At 40.7% G+C, this 23,882-nt stretch overlaps 1 protein-coding gene across 12 annotated transcripts in view; it reads left to right on the forward strand.

Annotated features, from left to right (window-relative positions):
- Positions 1-23,882, forward strand: part of ULK4 (unc-51 like kinase 4) — a 577,302-nt gene that overhangs the window by 403,892 nt on the left and 149,528 nt on the right. For 9 of the 12 annotated variants that reach the window (XR_013549925.2, XM_078432438.2, XM_078432445.2 and 6 more), the window contains one exon: positions 591-689. The exons of 1 other annotated variant lie outside the window; for it this stretch is intronic. Coding sequence is in view for 10 of the 11 variants with exons in the window: in XM_078432438.2 (XP_078288564.2) it covers positions 591-689 (99 nt within the window). In the remaining variant the exon portion in view is untranslated. Of the gene's footprint in view, positions 1-590; positions 690-13,610; positions 14,020-23,882 lie in introns of those variants that run through there. 2 more of the 12 variants (XM_078432443.2, XM_078432448.2) reach the window with 2 other exon arrangements.

A 23,882-nucleotide genomic window follows, 5' to 3' on the forward strand; every position in this document is an offset into this window, starting at 1 on the left:
AGTTTAAGGCCGTCCCTCCTAAGCAGTGTAGACCTATGTCTAATACATTGCACTGGGACATTGGACAGCTCTTCTAGATGTTATTCAAGCATGTGCACGCAGGGAAGGAAAGCATACCAGAATTATACGATGATGGCGTGCATCGTATACTGTGTATAATCATGCTCACGAGAAATGAGCACTCGTGATTTGGATTCCGGCTTTGTCACTCATTGTCTTTGGGGCTTTCGACAAATTACTTAACTTCTCTGAACTTAAGTTTTCTCACCTGAAAAATGTGCATAAAGGCACCTCATCTCAGCATGGTTGGAAAGATAAAGTCCCATCCACAGTACATGAATGTAAACATCATTCTGTCAATGACGGCCTTGGTCTTGTTATCTGTGGGCCATCTGGGTCTGTCTCTGCAGCCTGAGCTGGTGGCAGTGGCACTGACAGTACTCTTTGTCACGTTATAACACAGCATAACTTCTCAGGGTGCCATGGGGGATTGCTTCCTCAGCCCCCTTCCTCTCCTACACTGAGTGGATCTGTCTCCTCTGGCCAAACTGACTGATTTCCAAGAACCCCTTTCCCTTCTCTTGCTCAAGGCACAGAAGTCTGGCTCAGGAGGGGACACCCAAGCCGCGGAGGACCTGCTTCTGCTGAGCAAACCTCTGACAGACCTCATCAGCCTGCTCATTCCGCTGGTAAGAGCTCACCTGTTCGTGTGTCTTTCAGAGCACTCCTGAGGTGGTAGTAATTTTATTTCAATTTCACGATGCCGTGATTTTTTTATGCTACTTTAATTCTTTTCAAAGCTAGAACCAAAAGAAATTTCAGAAGATTATTTGGCCTAGAAACACTAAATTTCGACTTTATTTTAAAACTAGATGGCTTATTCATTTCAATAGGTATTTAAGGCAGAATTTCTCAAATCCGTCTTGATGAGCGTGAGGTCAAAAATTCGAGAAATGAATTCCAAGAAGGAAGAAGAAATCGCTATTATCAGTATTTCTCAAAAAGATATTTTAGAGTAGTACTCGGCATGCAGGACTCTGCAGGAGTACAGTAGGATGCACACAGGGGCCCCTGGGTAGCTCGGTCAGTTAAGTGTCTGATTGTTGATTTCGGCTCAGGTCATGATCTCACGGTTCGTGAGTTCAAGCCTCGTGCCGGGCTCTGTGCTGAATGTGGAGCCTGCTTGGGAGTCTCTGTCTCTTTCTGCCCCTCCCTGCTTTTGCTCTCTCTCAAAATCAACACACTTAAAATAGGAGCATGCACGCTGACCTAGATAATACTTCCCTAAATTTTCACAGATGGGGGAGATAAGTGAGGTTCAACGCAAACAAGTAAGACTACACAAGACCACTGAATATATGAAAAGAGCCCAGCAGGAACTTCGAGTTTGGACCAACTAAACAGTTTTAACCAAACTTAAAGAGGACCCAGTGTCCAGACACATGACTTCTACAAAGCATTCAGTCAGAGGGTGGGTTGGTGACATTCCGTGAAGACTCCTGAAAGCCTCTGCAGATTTGGGGAGCCAAGGACTGGGGGCCCTGTAGCCCCAGGGAACTTAACCTCTTGTGGCCTCCACTCTCCACCGAGTGAAGGTGGAGACAGACCTTCATTTCTCTCAGAACTGCTAGGATTTGTCCTTTTCTGCTCAGTGGCTTTCAAAGGAAGGCAAATGTAGTTTGGATGAATAATTCTGTAGACTTAATTGTGTTCAACAAATGTACGTTTGGCTCAATGGAGTAAAAAAAGTGGGGAAATCAGTCAGTTCTGGGTTATATCAAATAATGGCATATGTGGAGTAAAGCAGTCACACAAAAAAGGTGTCGGTGGGCTCATAATGAAGTGTGGGAATAGCCCCAAACCCCAGGGAACATCCTCAAGCCCAACGGTGGAAGGATCTTTAGTGTAGAAGATCTTTTGTGTGAAGCTACATGGAAAATAGAACACTCACTGCTCAGCTCAGAGTATGGGGACTGAACTCTGACAGCCAGCTCTCTCTTCGGCCAAGGGCAGGAAACAGATGAGGCTCCCAAAAACAGAGGAAAGACTAACGCAAACCAGACTCTCTTTTATATAAGAGATTCAAAACGGCATGAAATTAAAAAAATATATATGTGTGTATATACACATACGTATAAATTGATGCAATATATGATATATTAGATAATTATATTTATAGAGAATAAAGATTAAACAAGACAGATGAAGAAGATCTATCTTTTTTTTTAAATTTTTTTTTTAACGTTTATTTATTTTTGAGACAGAGAGAGACAGAGCATGAACGGGGGAGGGGCAGAGAGAGAGGGAGACACAGAATCGGAAGCAGGCTCCAGGCTCTGAGCCATCAGCCCAGAGCCCGACGCGGGGCTCGAACTCGCGAACCGCGAGATCGTGACCTGAGCTGAAGTCGGACGCCCAACCGACTGAGCCACCCAGGCGCCCCGAAGAAGATCTATCTTAAGAAAGAAATGCAGAATCCATTATAGGCAAAACTTCTAGAACACTCTTTTTCACATGTATCTTACAGACCCAAGTTTTGGTATTTGCTACATCCTCAGATTTGCTTTCTTTTAACAGGCGAATGTATTCCAGTTAGATATATTGTTAAACTTGTCTTTGATCTTAACTTTATTGTCTTATTTTATATTTTCTTTCTAAATTTGTTTAAACGTTAACATAAGGCTTAATGTATAAAAAAGTCTTTAACAGAACAAAAAAAAGCTACAAAGATCTGGAATAAAATCCACAGGAGTATATACCAACTATGAACTTTTTGGTGTCCGATATGAGAGCATAGGACTGTGTAAAGAAAGGAACAAAAATACACCAGAGGAAATCCAAAAAACACTGTAGGATCAAGAGATTTAACTTCTCTTTCTCATCGCCTGACAGACCAAGTGCATAAATATAATGATGTAGAGTAGGAGTTGATAAGCCATGGCCTGCAGGCTAACTCTGGCCCACTGCCTATTTTCGTAAATAAAGTTTTGTTGAACAGAGCCACATAGACCTTTTGTTTACATATTGTCTGTGGCTGCTTTTGCACCTTCATAAGTGTTGAGGAGTTACAGTAGAGACCTTATAGCTCACAAGCCTATGTTATTTACTATCTGGCCCTTCCCAGAAGAAGTTTGTTTATGCCTGTATAATGAGTATAAACATTTTAATAAAATGGAGCTAAGAGAAATATATCCGTCCCTGTACCTTGAAAACAGAAACTGTACCTTCTGTTCAGTTTGCCAGACACATCTTGAAAAGTTGGTCTTGCGTTATGTTAAAAGCATATCAATAAATTCCAATAAGGAGGAATTGTATAGACCACATTCTTCAACCATAATGCAATTAAACTGGAAGGAAAAACAAGAATAGAAGATGCACTGTTAGCAAATACTATCTGTGAGCGTAAAGAATAAACCATTGTGGGGCACCTGGGTGGCTCAGTCAGTTAAGTGTCTGACTTTGGCTCGGGTCATGATCTCATGGTCCGTGAGTTCGAGCCCCGCGTCGGGCTCTGTGCTGACAGCTCAGAGCCTGGAGCCTGTTTCCGATTCTGTGTCTCCCTCTCTCTCTGCCCCTCCCCCGTTCATACTCTGTCTCTCTCTGTCTCAAAAATAAATAAACATTAAAAAAAAAGAATAAACCATTGTGATTGTATCAGTCTGGGTCCAATCAGAAGGCAGAAACCATACAGTGATTTAAATAAGAAAATTTTATATTTTTTTTTTTTTTAAGATAATATACTTCTTTTTTTTTCTTTTGTTAATCTTTTCAGTTTCTTTATTCTTTGCTTCTTCTTTTCCCATTTTGAATTTAAACTTTAGGTAGTTAACGTATAGTGCAATATTGGTTTTAGAGTAGAATTCAGTGATTCATCACTTAAATACAACACCCATGCTCATCATAACAAGTGCTGTCCTTAGTACCCATCACCCATCTAGCCCATCTCCCATCCACCTCTTTCTCAACCCTCAGTTTGTTCTCTGTCATTAAGAGTCTCTTGTGGCTTGTTTCCTATATGTTTATCTGTTTTGTTTCTTAAATTCCATGAGTGAAATAATATGGTATTTGTCTATCTGTGGTTGACTTATTTCACGTAGCATAATACAGTCCAGCTCCATCCATGTCATTGCCAATGGCAAGATTTCATTCTTTTTGGTGGCTGAGCATTATTCCATTGTGTATATGTACTACATCTTTTTTTTTCTTTTTCTTTTTTATATTTTAAAATTTACAACCAAATTAGTTAGCATATAGTGCAACAATGATTTCGGGAGTAGATTCCTTAGTGCCCCTGACCCATTTAGCCCATCCCCCCTCCCACAACCCCTCCAGTAACCCTCAGTTTGTTCTCCATATTTATGAGTCTCTTCTGTTTTGTGCCCCTTCCTGTTTTTATATTATTTTTGCTTCCCTTCCCTTATGTTCATCTGTTTTGTCTCTTAAAGAGCTCATAGGAGTGAAGTCATAGGATTTGTGTCTTTCTCTGACTGACTAATTTCACTGAGCATAATTCCCTCCAGTTCCATCCATGTAGTTGCAAATGGCAAGATTTCATTCTTTTTGATTGCCGAGTAATACTCCATTGTATATATATACCACATCTTCTTTATCCATTCATCCATCGATGGACATTTGGGCTCTTTCCATACTTTTGCTATTGTGGATAGTGCTACTATAAACATGGGGGTGCATGTGCCCCTTCGAAACAGCACACCTGGATCCTGTGGATAAATGCCTAGTAGTGCAATTGCTGGGTCGTAGGGTAGTTCTATTTTTAGTTTTTTGAAGAACCTCCGTACTATTTTCCAGAGTGGTCACACCAGCTTGCATTGCCACCAACAATGCAAAAGAGATCCTCTTTCTCCACATCCTCGCCAACATCTGTTGTTGCCTGCGTTGTTAATGTGAGCCATTCTGACAGGTGTGAGGTGGTATCTCATGGTGGTTTTGATTTGTATTTCCCGGATGGTGAGTGATGTTGAGCATTTTTTCATGTGTCGGTTGGCCATCTGGATGTCTTCTTTGGAGAAGTGTCTTTTCATGTCTTTTGCCCATTTCTTCACTGGATTATTTGTTTTTTGGGTGTTGAGTTTGATAAGTTCTTTATAGATTTTGGATACTAACCCTTTATCTGCTATGTCATTTGCAAATATCTTCTCCCATTCTGTCGGTTGCCTTTTAGTTCTGCTGATTGTTTCCTTCACTGTGCAGAAGCTTTTTAGTTTGATGAGGTCCCAGTAGTTCATTTTTGCTTTGGTTTCCCTTGCCTCTGGAGACATGCTGAGTAAGAAGTTGCTGCGGCCAAGATCAAAGAGGTTTTTGCCTGCTTTCTCCTCGAGGATTTTGATGGCTTCCTGTCTTACATTGAGGTCTTTTATCCATTTTGAGTTTATTTTTGTGTATGATGTAAGAAAGTGATCCAGGTTCATTCTTATGCATGTCACTGTCCAGTTTTCCCAGCACCACTTGCTGAAGAGACTGTCTTTATTCCATTGGATATTCTTTCCTGCTTTGTCAAAGATGAGTTGGCCATATGTTTGTGGGTCCATTTCCGGGTTCTCTGTTCCATTGATGTGAGTGTCTCTTCTTGTGCCAGTACTGTACTGTCTTGATGATTACAGCTTTGTAGTATAGCTTGAAGTCTGGGATTGTGATGCCTCCTGCTTTGGTTTTCTTTTTCAAGATTGCTTTGGCTATTCGGGGTCTTTTGTGGTTCCATACAAATTGTAGGATTATTTGTTCTAGCTCTGTGAAGAAGGCTGGTGTTCTTTTGATAGGGATTGCATTGAATATGGAGATTGCTTCGGGTAGTAGCGACATTTTAACAATATTTGTTCTTCGTATCCAGGAGCATGGAATCTTCTTCCATTTTTTTGTGTCTTCTTCAATTTCTTTCATAAGCTTTCTATAGTTTTCAGCGTATAGATTTTTCACCTCTTTGGTTAGATTTATTCCTAGGTATTTTATGGTTTTTTGTGCAACTGTAGATGGGACCGATTCCTTGATTTCTCTCTCTGTTGCTTCGTTGTTGGTGTATAAGAATGTATCCGATTTCTGTGCGTTGATTTTATATCCTGCAACTTTGCTGAATTCATGAATCAATTCTAGGAGTTTTTTGGTGGAATCGTTTGGGTTTTCCATATAGAGTATCATGTCATCTGCGAAGAGTGCAAGTTTGACCTCCTCCTGGCCGATTTGGATGCCTTTTATTTCTTTGTGTTGTCTGATTGCTGAGGCTAAGACTTCCAGTACTATGTTGAATAACGGTGGTGAGAGTGGACATCCCTGTCTTGTTCCTGACCTCAGGGGAAAAGCTCTCAGCTTTTCCCCATTGAGGATGATATCAGCATGGGGTCCTTCATTGATGGCTTTTATGATCTCGAGGTATGCTCCTTTTATCCCTACTTTCTTGAGGGTTTTTATCAAGAAAGGATGCTGTATTTTGTCAAATGCTTTCTCTGCATCTATGGAGAGGATCATATGGTTCTTGTCCTTTCTTTTATTGATGTGATTGAATCACATTGACAGTTTTGCAGATACTGAACCAGCCCTGCATGCCAGGTTTAAATCCCACTTGGTCGTGGTGAATACTTTTTTTAATGTATTGTTGGATCTGGTTGGCTAATATCTTGTTGAGGATTTTTGCATCCATGTTCATCAGGGAAATTGGTCTCTAGTTCTCCTTTTTAGTGGGGTCTCTGTCTGGTTTTGGAATCCAGGTAGTGCTGGCTTCATAGAAAGAGTTTGGAAGTTTTCCTTCCATTTCTATTTTTTGGAACAGCTTCAAGGGAATAGGTGTTAATTCTTCCTTAAATGTTTGGTAGAATTCCCCTGGAAAGCCATCTGGCCCTGGACTCTTGTTTTTTGGGAGGTTTTTGATTACTAATTCAATTTCCTTACTGGTTATGGGTCTGTTCCAATTTTCTATTTTTTCCTGTTTCAGTTTGGTAGTGTATATGTTTCTAGGAATTTGTCCATTTCTTCCAGATTGCCCATTTTATTGGCATTAAATAGGAGAATTTTAATATGAAACATTAGTAGCTATGAGAAAAGAGTAACCATAAGATTCAAAAAGAACTCTATAAGGTATCCTAAAACTGAGTGAGAGTAGTCAAGGAAGGACAGCCTTGACCAGGGACACCCCTACACTGAGGCTGTGGGTCAGACCTTATTGGGAAATGCTTGCAGCCCATAGAACAGTGGACAAGTCTGCTGGGTTGCCCAGGCCAGAGAAGGTTCACCATTCCTGGGAAAGCAAGAAGCAACCCTTGAGGATGCAGATGAACCCTAGCCAGGGGACAGGCGTCAGAGGGATGGGGTGCCACTGTTGGGAGGCCTGAGGTACCCAGAATTTGTGTAGAGAGGACCACAGGAAACAAAGCTATGCGAGTGGCAGGCGAGCAGGGGGAGTCGGGTGGCCAGTGTCCGTGGGAAGCCTGGGACACACAGGTTCCCTTGGGGAGGGCGACGGGACCATCATCACAGGTCAGACTACAGCTGAGGGTTGCTGAGGGACCACCCATTCTGGACCATGGTTAGATTGGATCTCCACCAGATGCCTCCCATTCACGCTTCCGACTGGCAGACACAGCAGGAGAGCGTCCTCTTCCTGGGATGTGTCATCTCAGAGATTTTTCCCCGGCTCTTTGAGACTCCAAACTCTTACTCCTAGCAACTTGATCACCCTTATGTTCTAGTATATGGCCGGACGTCTGCCTAATGTGTGTGAGCTGTGTTGTGTGTATACCCATTGATCACCAGAGTCATTGCTTTTAAAAATGGCCTGTGACAAGAACATTGCAATATATCTTCTCTGGAAAAGATTAACACACATTTATAGCTGTGTATAAAGTGAAGAAAAATAGTACTAAGGCAATTGAGGACCTAAACTAGAGCACATACAGACCAAAGATAAATTTTACAGTGGTTGTTAAAAAATGTAATAGGTTACAGAATGAGGTGCTGGAATTGCTTTCCCATGGGGAGAAATAAACAGGCTCTCAGTTTTCATCTGACGTGGATAATTTTGGAGGTATTTCGCCTAAAGGCAGGTGGATGAACTTGTTGGCTTTTGACGTTCTTTCCAGATAATGGTCCTATTAAAGTGAACATATCCTTAAGAGAAGAGAAAACCTGTCATCCCCTAATTTATGCCCCATATTTTTACTATACACTGTAGGAGAGTCATAGTGGAAGGTAGATAGGAGACAGGGATTTTTAGTCTGTTTTGACTGTTAAACTACTTTGAGAATCTGAGGGTCCTAGACCCTCTTCCCTGAAAAATGCATAGATTCACTTATGTGCAAAGTTCTGCACACAGGTCACAATTTTTAGTGGGATCTTTGAACCCTCAATTGGAGCCATGGTATAAGATCTGGCTAAGAAAAGGTAGAACCAATTGACCATGACCCCTGAAGAAATGATAGCACGACGTAATTGTTTGACTGTAATATTTTATTTAAGAAGAGAAAATGGAAAGCTAGGCTATACATCCTACATGAGGTTTATAACTAACTAGATAACTAATTGCTGTAAGAAATTATGTTACGGCCTCCTTCTTCCTCAATTAGGTATTTTCAAAACTACAAGAGGTAATTGCTTTCCATTTTTTTACCTTAGCCTACATTCGAGATGCCAGTATGCAGCCTGGTTTATATGTTTCGCCATAACCATGCATTCCTTGGCCATTGAGAAGATGGCCCCCTGCAGTGTGGTCAGAGTGGGGTCCTTCCCGAGCATGAGAACATAAGCTTCCTGTCCTGCGCCGTCTTCCAAGCAGTTAACGATTCTCCCAGGAACATTTTAGCCTATAGCCACGAGATACTTACCAATTTGTGTTTCTGACGTCACTGTGCAATTTAAAAATTTGTGCCCCACAAAGCATAGGAGAGAAAAAGCAATTTCTTTTTTTCATTTTCTAATTTCTTTCTCTTAAGAAGTAACCAAATAGGTTTTTCTCTTTAAATAGTAATGGGCTTGTCCGTTGTTTCTTTTGCATGCTGCCTGCCTCACCAGTGGCCTGAAATATGGGAGATGGTTTTATGGTGATAGAGGCTGGGGGTCCCGAGTCATCCATTTGCGAGTCAAAGCCAAGAGATCGGGCCTCGTGTTAGCTCTCTAGTAAGCAGCTGCTCTAAAGAGTTACTTCCTCCATTAATAGGGCTATCTCTGTTTCCAGTTCGCCACTGGGCATCTCCATTGGATGCGCCATAAACACCTCAGCTTCAGCAGGGTTAAAACCAATCCATAATCGCCTCCTTGAAACCGTTTCTCTTGTGTGCTGTGTCAGTGAATGACATTCACTTCCCCCCAGTGGCCCAAGCCTAGAACACAGGCATCATCTTGGCCTCTTTCCCTTTGCCATCCCACCCCATTCCGTCAAGCCACCAAAACTGACTGCCATCCTTCTTCATTCCCATGGGCGGTGTCGTAAAGGCCACCACCATCTTGTTGTGCGTGCAGGGCCACGGCGGCCTTCTCCCTGGGATCTTTGCCTGCTCTTGCCCTGCCCACCGTCTTCTTCAGTGGAGGCGGCGTGCTTTCTCTTCAGAGAAAGACTCCTGCAAACTCGCCTTCTCACTCATTGACTTAAAACCTTTCAATGATCCCCCACTCTTCGTGGATAAATTCCGACTCCTTAACAGGTTTACAAAACCATGTATGATCTGGCACTTAGTTTCTAGCATCATCTCTTGATTCTCTTTGCCCTGCTCTGTGTTCTGCACCCCAACTCTTTTCATTTCTTTAAATGTTCCTCCATTTCCTTGTCTCTGCCCAGAACATGCTCTTCCTCCTCCTACTTGGCCGACTCTCCCTCAGCTTTCAGCTCTTGGGCTTAGATGGCTCTTCTTTCCAGCTTGGCTCTTGGGTCTGGTGCACAGGAGGGATTTGATAAACATTTGTGTAGGAGAGCAAGCTAATTGCTGACAAATGCAGTATATTTTCTACCTTTCCTCAGTATAACCAAGAATAGACCACGCTTGGTAGGACATAGATTCAAGTACAAATTTATCCAGAAAGTTCATCTGCACCCTTGCTCTCCTGCCCTCGCTAAGCCAGCCCCTCCTAGGACTGGTAATGATGATGCCTCGCGAGCTTGTTTGCTTTAAAATTGCATCATCTGGATTTCTCCCTAGAGGTTGACCTCTTTCTTGGCAGGAGTTGCCCTGACCTTCAGCGGGAAGCCTATATTCCTGAAATAACCCATATCCTACCTTAGACTGACAGGAAAGGATACAAAAGGGCAGGTAGCATTGCCCAAGGACTTCTGTTTCTGGAAAATTGCTATACTTATAGTAACTGCAAAATATAAAAACCCAGCCCTGGAATCACCACAGCAGCAGTGAGCATAAAATCCTCTGAGCCATCAAAATAGAAGCTTCAGTATCATTACTTTCTCTGAAAGGAGACTCCCCCCCCCCCCCCCCGCCCCGACCCCCAATGCAGAATTCTGACATTCAGCGTTTGGACCTGGGGAGCTGTAGGAAAGAAACGTCCCCAAGCTGCAGGTGTGTTTTCCACCATGACTTCCTATACCTTTTCTTGAAGAGGTTGCAGTATAGTGGTAGGTTTTTTTAATGGCATTTTGTTGTTGGCCAGAGCCTCCGGCGTGAAGTTGAGTAGGCAAGCATTCAGTTATGCGGTGGGGGTGCCAGAAAGCAACCCCTCTAAAGATCGTTCTCTCCCATTGATTACCCAAACTCCTGTATTCTCATTGCCCTCTTTTCAAGCCTTCTTTCAAATAGTGATGCTTGAACATGAAAGCATGTCACGTGTTTCACAAAAGAAGATCGGGGCAGCAGGGCAGACCAATGGAAGAAAAAGAGGAAGTTTGAGGGACAGAAACAGAACTGAATGTGGAACTGTGAAACGTGGGTCATGCCAGAATCAAAGTCCAGTTAATAAAGGTTTTTGGGGTGTACTTTATTCTCTGTTCCCAGCACGCTTGTCTTGACTTAATAATTAATGGTTGAGTGTTTTATGTGCCTCCGTGAGAAAAGTGAGCGTTACTAATTGGACTCTTACAACTGGCTCCAAACGTTATTAGAATTAGCCACAAACACATCAGAATTGTTTGGTTTTATATTTGCACATCTCACTTATGTAACAAATGACCAGAAGGCAATAACAGCCTGCAGTTTTTGAAGTTCCACACTTGTCCATTTTTGAAGCAGTGTCTGTAAAGAGGTGATGTTTAGGAAGAGGCCCCTTAAATTACCTAGGAATATCCCAGAAGAAAAGTGGGCAGAAGATTGGAGTGGACAATTCACAACAACAAAAGTGCAAATATCCAATGTTAATTTCACTGAATGCATTTAAGCACACTATGAATAACAGAAAATTAAATTTTTTTAAGTTTATTTATTTATTTTGAGAGAAAGAAAAAGTGTGAATGGGGGAGGAGCAGAGAGAAAGAGAGAGAGAATGCCGAGCAGGCTCCACAGTGTCAGCACGGAGCCCGACGTGAGATTCAAACCCACGAACCGTGAGATCATGACCTGAGCCAAAGTCAGATGCATAACTGACTGAGCCACCCAGGCACCCCAGAAAATTAATTTTTAAAAATGCAATACAGGCTTCAAAGTTAGAAGCTTACTTTGGGGACAAAAAGAGGTAAATAAAAATATACATAGGTCCATATCAAAAGCCTTAAAATTATTTATATTCTTTAATATAGTCATTCCACTTCTAGAAAAATTTATGCACAGAAAATAGAGAAATACTGAATGACTTGTGTAAACAGGTATTTTCACAGCTTTATCTTTGGTATCAAACGCTTTGGTAATAACCTCTGTGTTGCTCAGTTAGAAATTAAATAATTTCCATTCTTAGGATAGAATGCTGTTATGCTATTAAATATATTTCCCAAGCATATTTAACAGCATGGGGAAGTATTTGTAACATAAGGGTAAGGAAAATATCAGAATATATATTAATTGTAGGATGCTAATGTAAAATGTAATAAATTTTAAAGTATGTATCATAAAAAATTCACATGTATTCAAAATGTGTATATATTTTAAATTAGCATCATTTTATAATTACTATATGTCATGATGCTCACAGAGGCAATCCTTACTTTTTTTTTTAATGTTTATTTATTTTTGAGAGAGTGGGAGAGACCAAGTATGAGCGGGGAGGGGGCCGAGAGAAAGGGAGACACACAATCTGAAGCAGGCTTCAGGCTCTGAGCTGTCAGCACAGAGCCCGATGTGGGACTCAAACCCACGAACCGTGAGATCGTGACCTGAGCCAAAGTCGGACGCCCAAGCGACTCAACCACCCAGGCGCCCCGGCAATCCTTACTTTCACGGGGGTTTAATATGTGCACATTTCAGCCAGATAACATCAGTCCTCTGCAAGATCGTTCGGTTTTCAGTTACTTTGTTGGATTCACTCTGAGTAATTGCGTGAAGTACAGACTTTGCTGCTAGCTCTTCAGTGAACAAATCCCTGTGTACATAATTGATGTGCGTCATCATCAGTGACCAGTCGTGCACTTACGTGAAAATCTGCCAACGATTGGTCACGGTACATGTATTGTTTAGTTCACACGCAGCAAAGCATGTAGTTACGTTGCCTCCTTGTCTTCCAATGATAAACCCATGAAGCATTTTACAAAAGCGGATAATTGAGAGAATTGTGCAACAAAGACAGAAGGGCAGCAAAGAAGCTAAAAGCAATTAATGATGCAAGGGAAATTTAAAACTAATGTAACCGGAGTTGCAGGAGGAACAGCAGACGTCAGGAATGTTGACAATGGTTAAGAGGTTCTAGATAGGCAGCCAGAGGAACTTAGTGGAAGTGAAGTCATCTACATAAATGAAGAAAGTGATTTTGAAGAAAAGAAGGGAGCCTCAGAGGGAGCAAGGCAGGCAAAAAGAAAAAAAAAAGGCAAAAACAAAAACAAGAAAACCTTCACATTACGAGAATCCTGGGAGATATTTTCCAACAGTGAAAGCATAAAGGATAAAATGTTGGGAGGTGAGCCAGAGTTAGAAAGGAGCATGACAGTTGCCCAAGGCATAGAAAAAATGCTCTCTCTGTATGGTGAGTTACATGACAGAAAAGCAGCAAGCACCATGCAAACTACTCTCGATAAGTATTTTCTCAGAACAACAAAAACAAAAACAAACCCTTAATTCTCACTGTTTGTAATGTTTTGGATTACAGCAGTCAATATCAGGTTTGCTGTTTATGTATTCTTCTGCACGTTTATAAGACACACACACACTTAATCTTGATATTGAAAGTTTTTAATGTTTTGATAAACTTTAAAGGTCGTGGCACAGTTGTAACTTCCCCACTCATTAAGATCATTTTGCGTGGTTAAAATTTGCCTGGTCATTCTTACGGTCCCCTCTGACCACGCAGAGTAGGTAGTCAAGACAGACGTACTCTGCAGTGGTTAACTCTGGGTGGTAGGAGGACATGTGATTTCTGTTTTTTTTTAGTACCATCTGTAGCTTTCAGCTTTTATAAATTGAACATTTGTTACCTTCATAATCATAAAAGGTTTTAAGTCCTCCTTTCTACCTTATATAATCCCATCTTACTCAGCAGAAAACAATTTATACTATCGAATTTCTATCTTCTGTGCCCTTTCCCAGCTTCCTACTACCCTCTCGTGAATGAGAGACCTCCCTTTGCCGTCAGCCAACAGCTGGTCTTTGTTGTTGTTGTTGTTACAGCGCGAAGTCGCCTTCCACTTCTTCTTCCACGGTGTCCTCAGGACAACTTTTCTTTCAGTGAAGTGTGGAGCAGCAGTTTCAGCCAGAGACTTGCAGCTTCCTGACAATAGATTCTTGAATTACAGAGATCCAGAGTATACTCCTCCGAAAACGTACGGGATCTCCAATATATCTTCATAAGCATTATGCGTAAGATCAAGGAACGGCCGCAGACTAGCCAATTCATCACACAACAAAAGATAGCAAAGCCTCTAATAGGCTTACAGGTGCCCTCGGGCCCGTGGAGGGAACAACTAACTACGTGAGCTGGGCCAAGGACGAAGGGCTGGTTGAATTTTTTTCCAACTTTTTTTCTTGTAAAATACACATAAAATTTACCATGTGAACCATTTTTGCGTATGCAGTTCACTGTTACTAAGTATATTCATAATGTACAGTCATCTACTGTCCATCTCGACATCTCTTTTTATCTCGTGAAACTGATAGTCTATACCCATTAAGCAAGAACCTCCCATTCCTTTTTACCCCAGCCCCTGGCAGCCACCATTCTATTTCCTGTTTCTATGATTTGACTACTCTAAGTACTTCGCATAACGGAGTCATACAGTATTTGTCGTTTTGTGACTGGCGTCTTTCAGCATAATGTCCTCAGGGTTCATCCATGTGTTAGAATTCCCTTGCTTTTTGAGGCTAAATAATATTCCCACGTGTGCGTGTCCTGCATTTTGCTTATTCATTCATCTGCTGATGGATGCTTAGGTTCCTTCCCACTCCTAGCTGTTGTGGATAACGCTGCTGTGAACTCGGATGTACAAATGTCTTTTCAGACTCTGCTTTCAGTTCTTTGGAATATATACCCGGAAACAGAATTGCCAGATCCTGTGATAATGCTGCCTTTAATTTTTTGAAGAACCGCTATTCTGTTTTCCGTGGCAGCCATTCCGTTTTGCATTCCCATCAATAGTATGCGAGAGTACACATTTCTCTATATCCAAACAAACCAGCTTGTCGTTTTCTGTCTTGTTGATAGTAGGCATCCTAATGGATGGGAGATGATATCTCATTATAGTTTTGACTTGCATTTCCCTAATTATTAGTAATATTGAGCTTCTTTTCATGTGCGTATTGTCACTTGAATATCTTCTTTGTAGAAATTTCTATTCAAGGTTTTTGCCCATTTTTTAATCTGGTTGACTTTTTGTTGTTGATTTTTAAGAACTCCCTATATATTCTGGATATTAATCCATTTTAAATACGTTATTTGAAAACATTTTCTTTCATTCTGTAGACTGATTTTTAATTTTTTGAAATGTTTATCTTTGAGAGAGAGAGAGAGAGACAGAGTGCGAGCAGGGGAGGAGCGGAGAGAGAGACACAGAATCTGAAACAGGGTCCAGGCTCCGAGCTGTCAGCGCAGAGCCTGACGCGGGGCTCCAACCCATGAACCACAAGATCATGACCTGAGCTGAAGTTGGATGCTTAACCGACTAAGCCACCTAGGCACCCCAGTTGATTTTGAAAAATTATGTTGACAGGGGTGCCTGGGTGGCTCACTTGGTTAAGTGTCCAACTCTTGGTTTCAGCTCAGGTCATGATGTTCCAATTTTGCGGGTTCAAGCCCTATCTTGGGCTCTGTGCTGACGGTGCAGAGCCTGCTTGGGATTCTCTCTCCCTCTCTCTCTCTCTCTCTCAAAATGAATAGATAAAAAAAATGTTGATAGTATCTTTTGATGCCCCAAATTTTCATGAAGTCCAGTGTGCCTGTGAAAATTTTTCATTTGTTGCCTGTGCCTTTGTTGTTATATCCAAGAAATTGTTGCCAAATCCAGTGTCATGAAGCTTTCGCCCAACGTTTCTTCTAAGAATTTCATAGTTTTAGGTATTAGATTTCAGTCTTTGATCCATTTTGATTTAATTTCTGTATATGGCGTTAGGTCTACCTTCATTCGTTTGAAAGTGGGTACCAGTTTTCTCAGCATCATTTGTTGGGAAGACTGTCCTTTTCCCATTGGATGTTCTTGGCACCTTGTCAAAAACAAGGTGTGTGTGTGTGTGTGTGTGTGTGTGTGTGTGTGTGTGTGTGTGTAAGGATTTGACCGTGTGTGTGTGTGTGTGTGTGTGTGTGTGTGTGTAAGGATTTATTTCTGGACTCTCTATTCTATGTTCTGTTGGTCTCTATGTCAGTCTGTATGCCAGGACTACAATGATTGAAGTACTATAGTTTTGGGGTTTTTTTGTTTGTTTGTTTCAGAAAGTGTGCTAGCAGGGGAGAGGGGCAGAGGGAAAGAGAGTATCTTAAGCAGGCTCCATGCTCAGCCTAACAAGGGCCTCAATCCCACAACCCTGGGATCATGACCTGAGTCTAAATCAAGAATCAGACACTCAACTGACTGAGCCACCCAGGCGGCCCTAATCAGTGTAGTTTTATAGTAAGCTTTAAAATCAAGAAGTCTGAATCATCTAGTTTTGTTGTTCTTTTTCAAGATTGTCTTGGCTATTTGGAGCCATTTGAGATTCCATATGAATTTGTAGAGGGGTTTTTCTATATCTAGAGAAAACATCATTGGGATTTTGATAGGGATTGCACTGACTCTGTAGGTTGCTTTGGGTAGATTATAGTGTATTACATTGATCCCTTTTTATATGTAGAGTCATTCTTGCATCCCAGGAATAAATCCCACTTGTTCATGACATCTAGTACTTTTAATATGCTGTTGCTGAATTAGGTTTGCTACAGTTTTGTTTGTTTGTTTGTTTGTTTTTTAGAGGATTTTTGCATCAGTGTTTATCAGGGATATTAATCTGTAGTTTTCTTGTAGTGTCCTTGTCTGACTTTGGCATCAGGATGATCCTGGTCTCTCAAAACAAGTTGAGAAATGTTTCCTTCAATTTTGGGGAAAATTTTGAGACAAATTAGTATTCGTGCCTTTTTTTTTTTTTTTTTTTTAATTTTTGATAGAATTCACCAGTGAAGCCATCAGGTCCAGGGCTTTTCTTTGTCACGAGATTTTCGATTATTGATTGAAAGTCTTTACTAGTTGTACTTCTATTCACATTCTCTATTTATTTGTGATTTAGTTTTTGGTAGGTTCTGTATTTGTCCAGGAATTTGTCCATTTGTCTAGGAATTTGTCCATTTCTTCTAGGTTATCCAATTTGTTGGCTTACAGTTGTTCTTAGTACGGTCTTCTAATCCTTTTTAATTCTGCATAATTGGCTATAATATTCCCATTTTAATTTTTGGTTTCAGTAATTCGAGTCTTTTCTCTCTTTTTTTTCTGTCCATCTGGCTAAGGTGTGTCCATTCTGTTAATCTTTTAAAAGAACCAGCTTTTGGTTTCATTGATTTTTCACTAGTCTTCTGTTCTTTATTTCACTTATCTCTGCTCTAATGTTTTTTGTTTTGTTTTATCCTTTCTCCTAGCTTTGGGTTGAGTTTTTTCTTTTTCTTTCCCCCTAGTTTCTTGAGTTGTAAAGTTAGGTTGTTGATTTGAAATATCTTTTTTAATATAAGCATTCATAGCTATAAATTTCCCCCTTAGCATTGATTTTGCTATGTCTCATAAATTTTGGTATGTTGTGTTTTCATTTTCCTTCATCTCTAAGTAGTTTCTACCGTGCCTTATGATTTCTTCTTTGATCCATTGGTTGTGTATGAATGTGTCATTTAATTTCCATAAATTTGGGAATTTTTTAGTTTTTGTTTTATCACTGTTTTCTAACTTCATCCTGTTGTTTTTGGACAAGATCATTTGTATGATACCTATTTTTTTTTTAATTTTTATTTATGTATTTATTTTGAGAGAAAGAGAGAGCGTGAATGAGCAGGGGAGAGGCAGAGAGAGAGAGAGAGAAAATCCCAAGCAGACTCTGCACCATCAATACAGAGCTGATGCCTGGCTTGAACACATGAAACTGTGAGATTATGACCTGAGGAGTTGGATGCTCAACCACCTGAGCCACCCAGGCACCCCATCTATCTTTTTAAATCTATTGAGAGTTAGGTCACTTCTCTTTTCATGCTTCCAAGATTCTCTTTGTCTTTGGCCTTTGAAATTATAAGTATAGTGTGTCTCTGGTTTTTTTGTTTGTTTTTAGTTCATTTTACTTGGAATTGATTGAACTTCTTGGATGTTTATATTCATATCTTTCATCAAATGTGGAAAATTTTCAACCAATCTTTCTTCAAATATTCTGTCTACCCCTTTCTCTCTCCTTCTTCTCACACTTCCACAGTATGCATATTGGTCTACTTGATGGTGCTCTATAGGTCTGTTAGGCTCTGTTCACGTTTCTTCAATCTATTTCTTTCTGTTCCCCAGCCTCGATAATATTCATTTTCCTATCTTAATGTTCACTAATTCTTTCCTCCTGCTCAAATCTGCCTTTGAATCTCTATGGTGTATTTTCCAGTTCATTTATTGTACTTCTCACCTGCATAATTTTTTTGGTTTCTTTTTTAGATTTTTCTTTTTATTTATGTTTACATCTTGTTCATACACTGTTTCCTTGAGTTTTCCATACAATTTCCTTTAGTACTTTTAGAGCATATTTAAGATTGTTGCTTTAAAGCCTTTGTCTAGTACATTTGCCATTAGGGTTTTTTCAGGGACAGTTGCTGTTTATTTACTTTTCTCTTTTGAATGTGCCGTGTTCACCTATTTCTTCGTATGCCATGCTGTCTTAAAAAAATTTGTGAGAGCCGGACATTTGAATCTAATAATGATAACTCCGTCAATTAGATTTTCCAACTTCCCCAGGGTTTGCTATTTTTTTCTTGTTGTTCATTTACTTATGTTTGTGGTTGCTGTAGGCTGTCTGGATGCTAAGGATCAGTTTGCTGTGTGAATACAGGGTCTTTTCAGGTCTTTTCTGAGTGTGTGCCTTTCCCCGGGCACAAGTGGTGACTTTCTGATTTTCTCAGTGTGTGTAGTTGCTTTTTATCGTCTGGTTTTCAAAAGAGGAAAAAACAGAAAAATGAGGTGGGGGTACGTTGTGAGGAGAGGTGAGGGAGAAGGATGCTGTCTTTTAAATATGGAAGTCACTCTATCTAGAGGGAGAGGAACTTGCCACAGTGAGGGAGGTATATAATAAGAGTGGCTGCCTTTTTGCCTGCACCTCTGTGATCAGAAGCAGTAGTAGTCAGTGATTAAAGAACAGATTCCTGATATTTGGAGGACTGAATCCTTTTTGTCTACCCTAGCGTCTATAAGCTGCCCCCAAAACACATGAATGACTGTCTGCCATGGGGCTTGGGGTGGGGAATGGGTAACTACCACTGTGCTGAGAGCTGGAATTGAACAAAATTAACCTCAATTTACTGTCCAAGCCTTCTTCTGTCGTTGTAAGCCTTCAGTAGGTCTCAGAATTCCAGAGTAGTTGCATCGGACAGATTCTGCTACTGCAATTGTTGTCTAAGTGGGGAGACAGATTCCTGCTGCCTTTTACTCTTACCCAGATCCTCCAGGGCTTTTTTAATTTTGTTGGAAGAATGGTTGACAATGTGCCAACCGCATGTGGGTTGAGGATGGGTGAAGGACCGAAGGATTGTGCATCCCAGGTAGAGGACATATTAATCGGCATAAATTATCATTGGAAGTTTGAGGCTCTGAAGGTAACGGTAGGGTTGGAACTCAGGGTGTTCTAAAGAAATGCACTTTGCAAAGTTGGCGGGGACAGATAGCAAAAAAAATATGTAAGCCTTTTTACTAAGTGTAAATCTTAATTAAATAACCATTATCACTTTATTTTTTTTAAGTCAGATGAAACCTGGCATTCTCAATGGATGCTGAAATTAGTGGGTAAACGTATAATGAGAAATAAGAAATAAAATCTCAAGTTACTTCTCCACAAGATACAAAAGAAACACTTTTGATTGTTACAGTGCACAAAACTGTCACCACTCTAAGCAAGCGATCAAAGTTAGTATCACCAGTGATAAGCTTTATGGACATCCTGTACCTACTGGTATAGAATGCACTAAAAAATGTACAGCATCACTTCTCTGGTATTCCTGGGGGGAAAAAAAAAGCATTACCAAGATTTAATCATGAGAAAACATCAGACAAATCAAAGTATCTTCTACACTAACTGGCCACTCGTCTTCAGAAGTGTGGAGGTCAGTAAAATCCAAGAAAGACTAGACGGACCATCACAAGTTGGAGGAGACTAAGGAGACACAGCAGCTAAATCCTATCTGAATCCGGCTTGGATCCTGGACATTAGTGGAAAAACTGGCGAAACTTGAGTAAGGTCTATAAATTCATTAATAATAATGTCTCCATGTTCAGTTCTTGTTTGTGGTAACTATACTATGGTTCCATAAGATGTTACTATTTAGGGCAGTAAAGTGCACTCATTTTTCCTATTTGTCGTAGCTCATTTAAGTCCCAAACGGTATCGGAATAAAAAATTAAAAATTAAGGACTTCGAGAAAGGAAGAAATCTGGCTCCCATATGCCATCACTTTTTTTTTTTTTTTTTTTTTTTTACTACAAAAGCCCTTCTCGCTGAATTGACTTTCTGCCGTAAAATTCTTGAAGGTTATCTTGTTTCCCAAGAGTGTGGTGCTTGGAGTTCAGTGTCCCTAGCTCTTAGGCACTGCCTCCTGATAGTCCCTTCTGAAACCTGCCCTGTGTGGCCTGCCCTTGTTTCCCAGTTGTGAGCCCTTCTTGTAGTTTGGCCACTTCCTGTCTCGCAGTTCTTCAAGCTTTTAGGTCACAGAGAGCCAGCTCTCAGGTTATTTTGAAGAATCTACGGGAAACTGAGGCATCATTTTTTCTAATGTGGATCATCCAGCATAGCTGTGTTTAGTCTCATTCTGGGGCAATAATGGTGCATTTTTGGAAGAATTTTAAGCAAGAGCGTGCTATCAGATTTTTTGCTTCAGCCTGAGTACTGAGTTGCGATGAAGCTGAGAGGAGGAACAGAACGAGGTGACCAGGGTGCCCAGGACAGAAAGTTGCACGAGGAGGGGCACCTGGGTGGCTCAGTCGGTTGGGCATCTGACCTCAGCTCAGGTCATGCGTTCAAGCCCCGCATCGGGCTATGTGCTGATGGCTCAGAGCCAGGAGCCTGCTTCAGATTCTGTGTTTTCCTCTCTCTCTCTGCCCCTCCCCTTTTCCCTCTCTCTCTCTCTCTCTCTCTCAAAAATAAATTAACATTAAAAAATGTCTTAAAAAAAAATTGCACAAGGAGAGAACCTCAGAGATCTACAGAGGGTTTCTCTTAGATATTCTGCAGGGTATGTGTGTGTGAGGCAGCAACCCAAGGCCAGGGACCAAAACACCCATAAGGATTAGAGAGTAGTGTCAGTTACGCACACATGGGCAAAAATAGTTCTTTTTCCCATCAGACAGACTGGAAAAAATTCTTAATTCATGGAACATTGGAAAAGCTACTCAGGAAGATCTTGGCTCAGCGGTGGGGAATAATTAGTCCTAGGCTGAATGCTGCTCCAAAGCCACCTAACACATCATAAAAACAAGATCTGAAGGGATCGAACTGTTTCTAATTAACAGAGCTGCCTCCAAGGGGAAAACAAATCTCACAAGTATTTTTAGGAATACACATGTATCAAGCACTCAACAGGGTTAAATTCACAGTGTGTAGCATCTCTCCCAAGGATAATTGACCATTTAAACTACAGTAATAGCTATGTGTGTCGTGAGCTTAATAAAAGCATGTGTGTATGTAAAATGCAAAATCTGGGAGGGAAAAAGTGAAAGTCTGCTACTGAACGATTCTTCCACTAATGTGAAATTCTATAATATGACTTGAGAGGTCGACTTTGTTATGTTAAAGATGATACTATTAAACCCTAAAGCAGCCACTGCACAAGAGAGTCATAACTCTAATCAACCAAGGAGATGAATAATAAAAAATATTTTATTAAAAAGAAGACAAAAAAAAAGAGAAAAATGAGAACAGAAACTTCTGGAACAAATAGAAAACAAATGGCAAAAAGATAGACTTAAACCTAACAGTATGAACAATCACAAAAAATGTAACCAGTCTAAGCACCTCAAATGAAAGTCAGTAATTGTCATATTGGGTCAAGAACCAAGAGCCAACTATATACTGCCTAAAAGAAACTTACTGTAAACATAATGACATGAGTAGGTTAAAAGAAAAAGAGTGGAAGAAGATGTGCCCTACTACTACGAGTCAAGAGAAAGCTGGAGTGACTATTTTAATATGAGACAAAGTGGATTTCAGATCAAAGAATATTACTAGGGATATAGAAGGTCATTTTCTTTCTTTCTTTTTTTAATGTTTATTTTTGAGAAAGAGAGTGCCCCGCATGCTCAGTGCTGTCAGCGTGGAGCCCAGTGTGGGGCTTGAATTCACAAACTGAGATCATGACCCGAGTTGAAATCAAGAGTCAGATGCTTGACTGACTGAACCACCCAGGCGCCCAGGAAGGTTGTTTTCTCATGATAAAGTGATCAGTTAATCAAGTAGGCATAATAGTCCTAAATAAACCACATGAAACAAAATCGTGTTGGAAGTACAAGGATGAAAAGATAAATGCAATTTTAGTCAGAGATTTCACTACCCCTCTCCTGATATTTGATAGAACAGGTTGAAAGAAAACGTAAGGACCGAAAGGGCTTAAAAAAATAAATAGAATCTCTTCCTCACATCCCTTCAAGAAGTCATTCCATTTGCTTGACACTGCTTAAAATTCCTTTCATTGAAATCAAAATATCAGGCTTGGATTTCCTCCTTGGGAGAGTTAACAAATCAATGTACGTGCATTTCTAGCAAGTCAATGATGGCATTCAGATTGTTTCCATTTTCATTTGGGGCGTAGGTGGTAAAACAGAAAGGCTTGGTGTTCATGAGGTGGGGCAGGGATGCTCCTAAGAGCGCACAGGACAGTTGACCTTCAACCTAGGCCTCAGAAACCTTTCTCCGTTCCAAGAGTGGCCAGAACCTAACCTCAGAGGCACCCCTTACCTGTGTCAGTGGGAGCCGTGGGGGCTGTTTGGTCTGCCCAGAGTGTAGCGTATTAAGACACAGAAACCAAGCAAGGCAGCATCTTACTGCTAGCTCTTTTCCCTCTAAAGATACCTGACAGTCTCTCCATCAGATGGAGAGAAATATCTGGAGTGTACTTTAGCTTCAGCATCTTGAGCATTTTTCCAGATACACCTTATCATTTTTAGTGAACAGTGAATTTTTTCCTAAATATAGGATTTGAAATGCCAGACTCAAATCTGATAGGTACCTCCCAGCTTCTTGGGTGACTCAGAAGCACACATCCCTCCCAGTCTTTTTGCCAGTGGCCAGCACAGTAGGAAAACTTCATAAATATTTACCAGTTCTGCAATCCTCACAGTAGCTGCTATCAACAGAATTCACTCCAGCTCTGCCAGTAAAGGTCAACATACTGTTCTGTTGAGTGGAAACTGAGAACAATTTGGTTGGCTTTCCTGTGGTGGTAAATAAGCTCTGTAAGTGCTGTGATACACACACACATATATATTGGGTCTCCAAAATAAGTACTAGATATGACTTAGCATAAAACTCTAGGTTGAATGTTAAAATGTTGTCCTTCTACTTTCTGACTCAGTTCCATGTCTTGGAGTCTGTGCTATACCCTTGAAATGACTAGATTAGTGACTTTAGAAAACAGAAGACGAGGTTTTTGGATCTGTATCACTTGTGATGATTGCTAATTGTAATTGATGTTTGAGGACTTTCCTGAGGGAGCTGGATTGTGTCCCTTCGCTGCAGAGGACATCACCAGCAGTCTCTTCCCAAGCAGACTATTTGGGGCAGGTAGCCCATACCTTATCCAGTGACCTAGTGCAACCAGTTGACACAGTGTGTAAAGGCAGCATTATCATCCAGTTCATCTGAAAGCTTGACCAGGAGGTAAAATGACCATTTCCTGCCACCAGGCTAGTGGTTGGATAAGAAGAGCTCTGTGGGCCTCTTCAAACTCTATGATTTTAAGATTCACCTGAGATAATGATAAATACCTAATATCAGTTTGAAATGGCATAGTGTTTTTAAAACACATCAACCAGAAATATTCTTTAAAAATATTGGTTATATGCAGTTCCATTTTCCTACTTTTAGAGAATCTGTTGGGAAGTCCTAGCCACAGCAATCAGACAAGAAAAAGAAATAAGAGGCATCCATATTGGTAAGGAAGAAGTTAAACAGTCACTGTTTGCAGAT

The sequence above is a fragment of the Panthera onca genome, chromosome C2, assembly GCF_046562875.1.
Source record: "Panthera onca isolate mPanOnc1 chromosome C2, mPanOnc1 haplotype 2, whole genome shotgun sequence".
NCBI lineage: Eukaryota > Metazoa > Chordata > Mammalia > Carnivora > Felidae > Panthera > Panthera onca.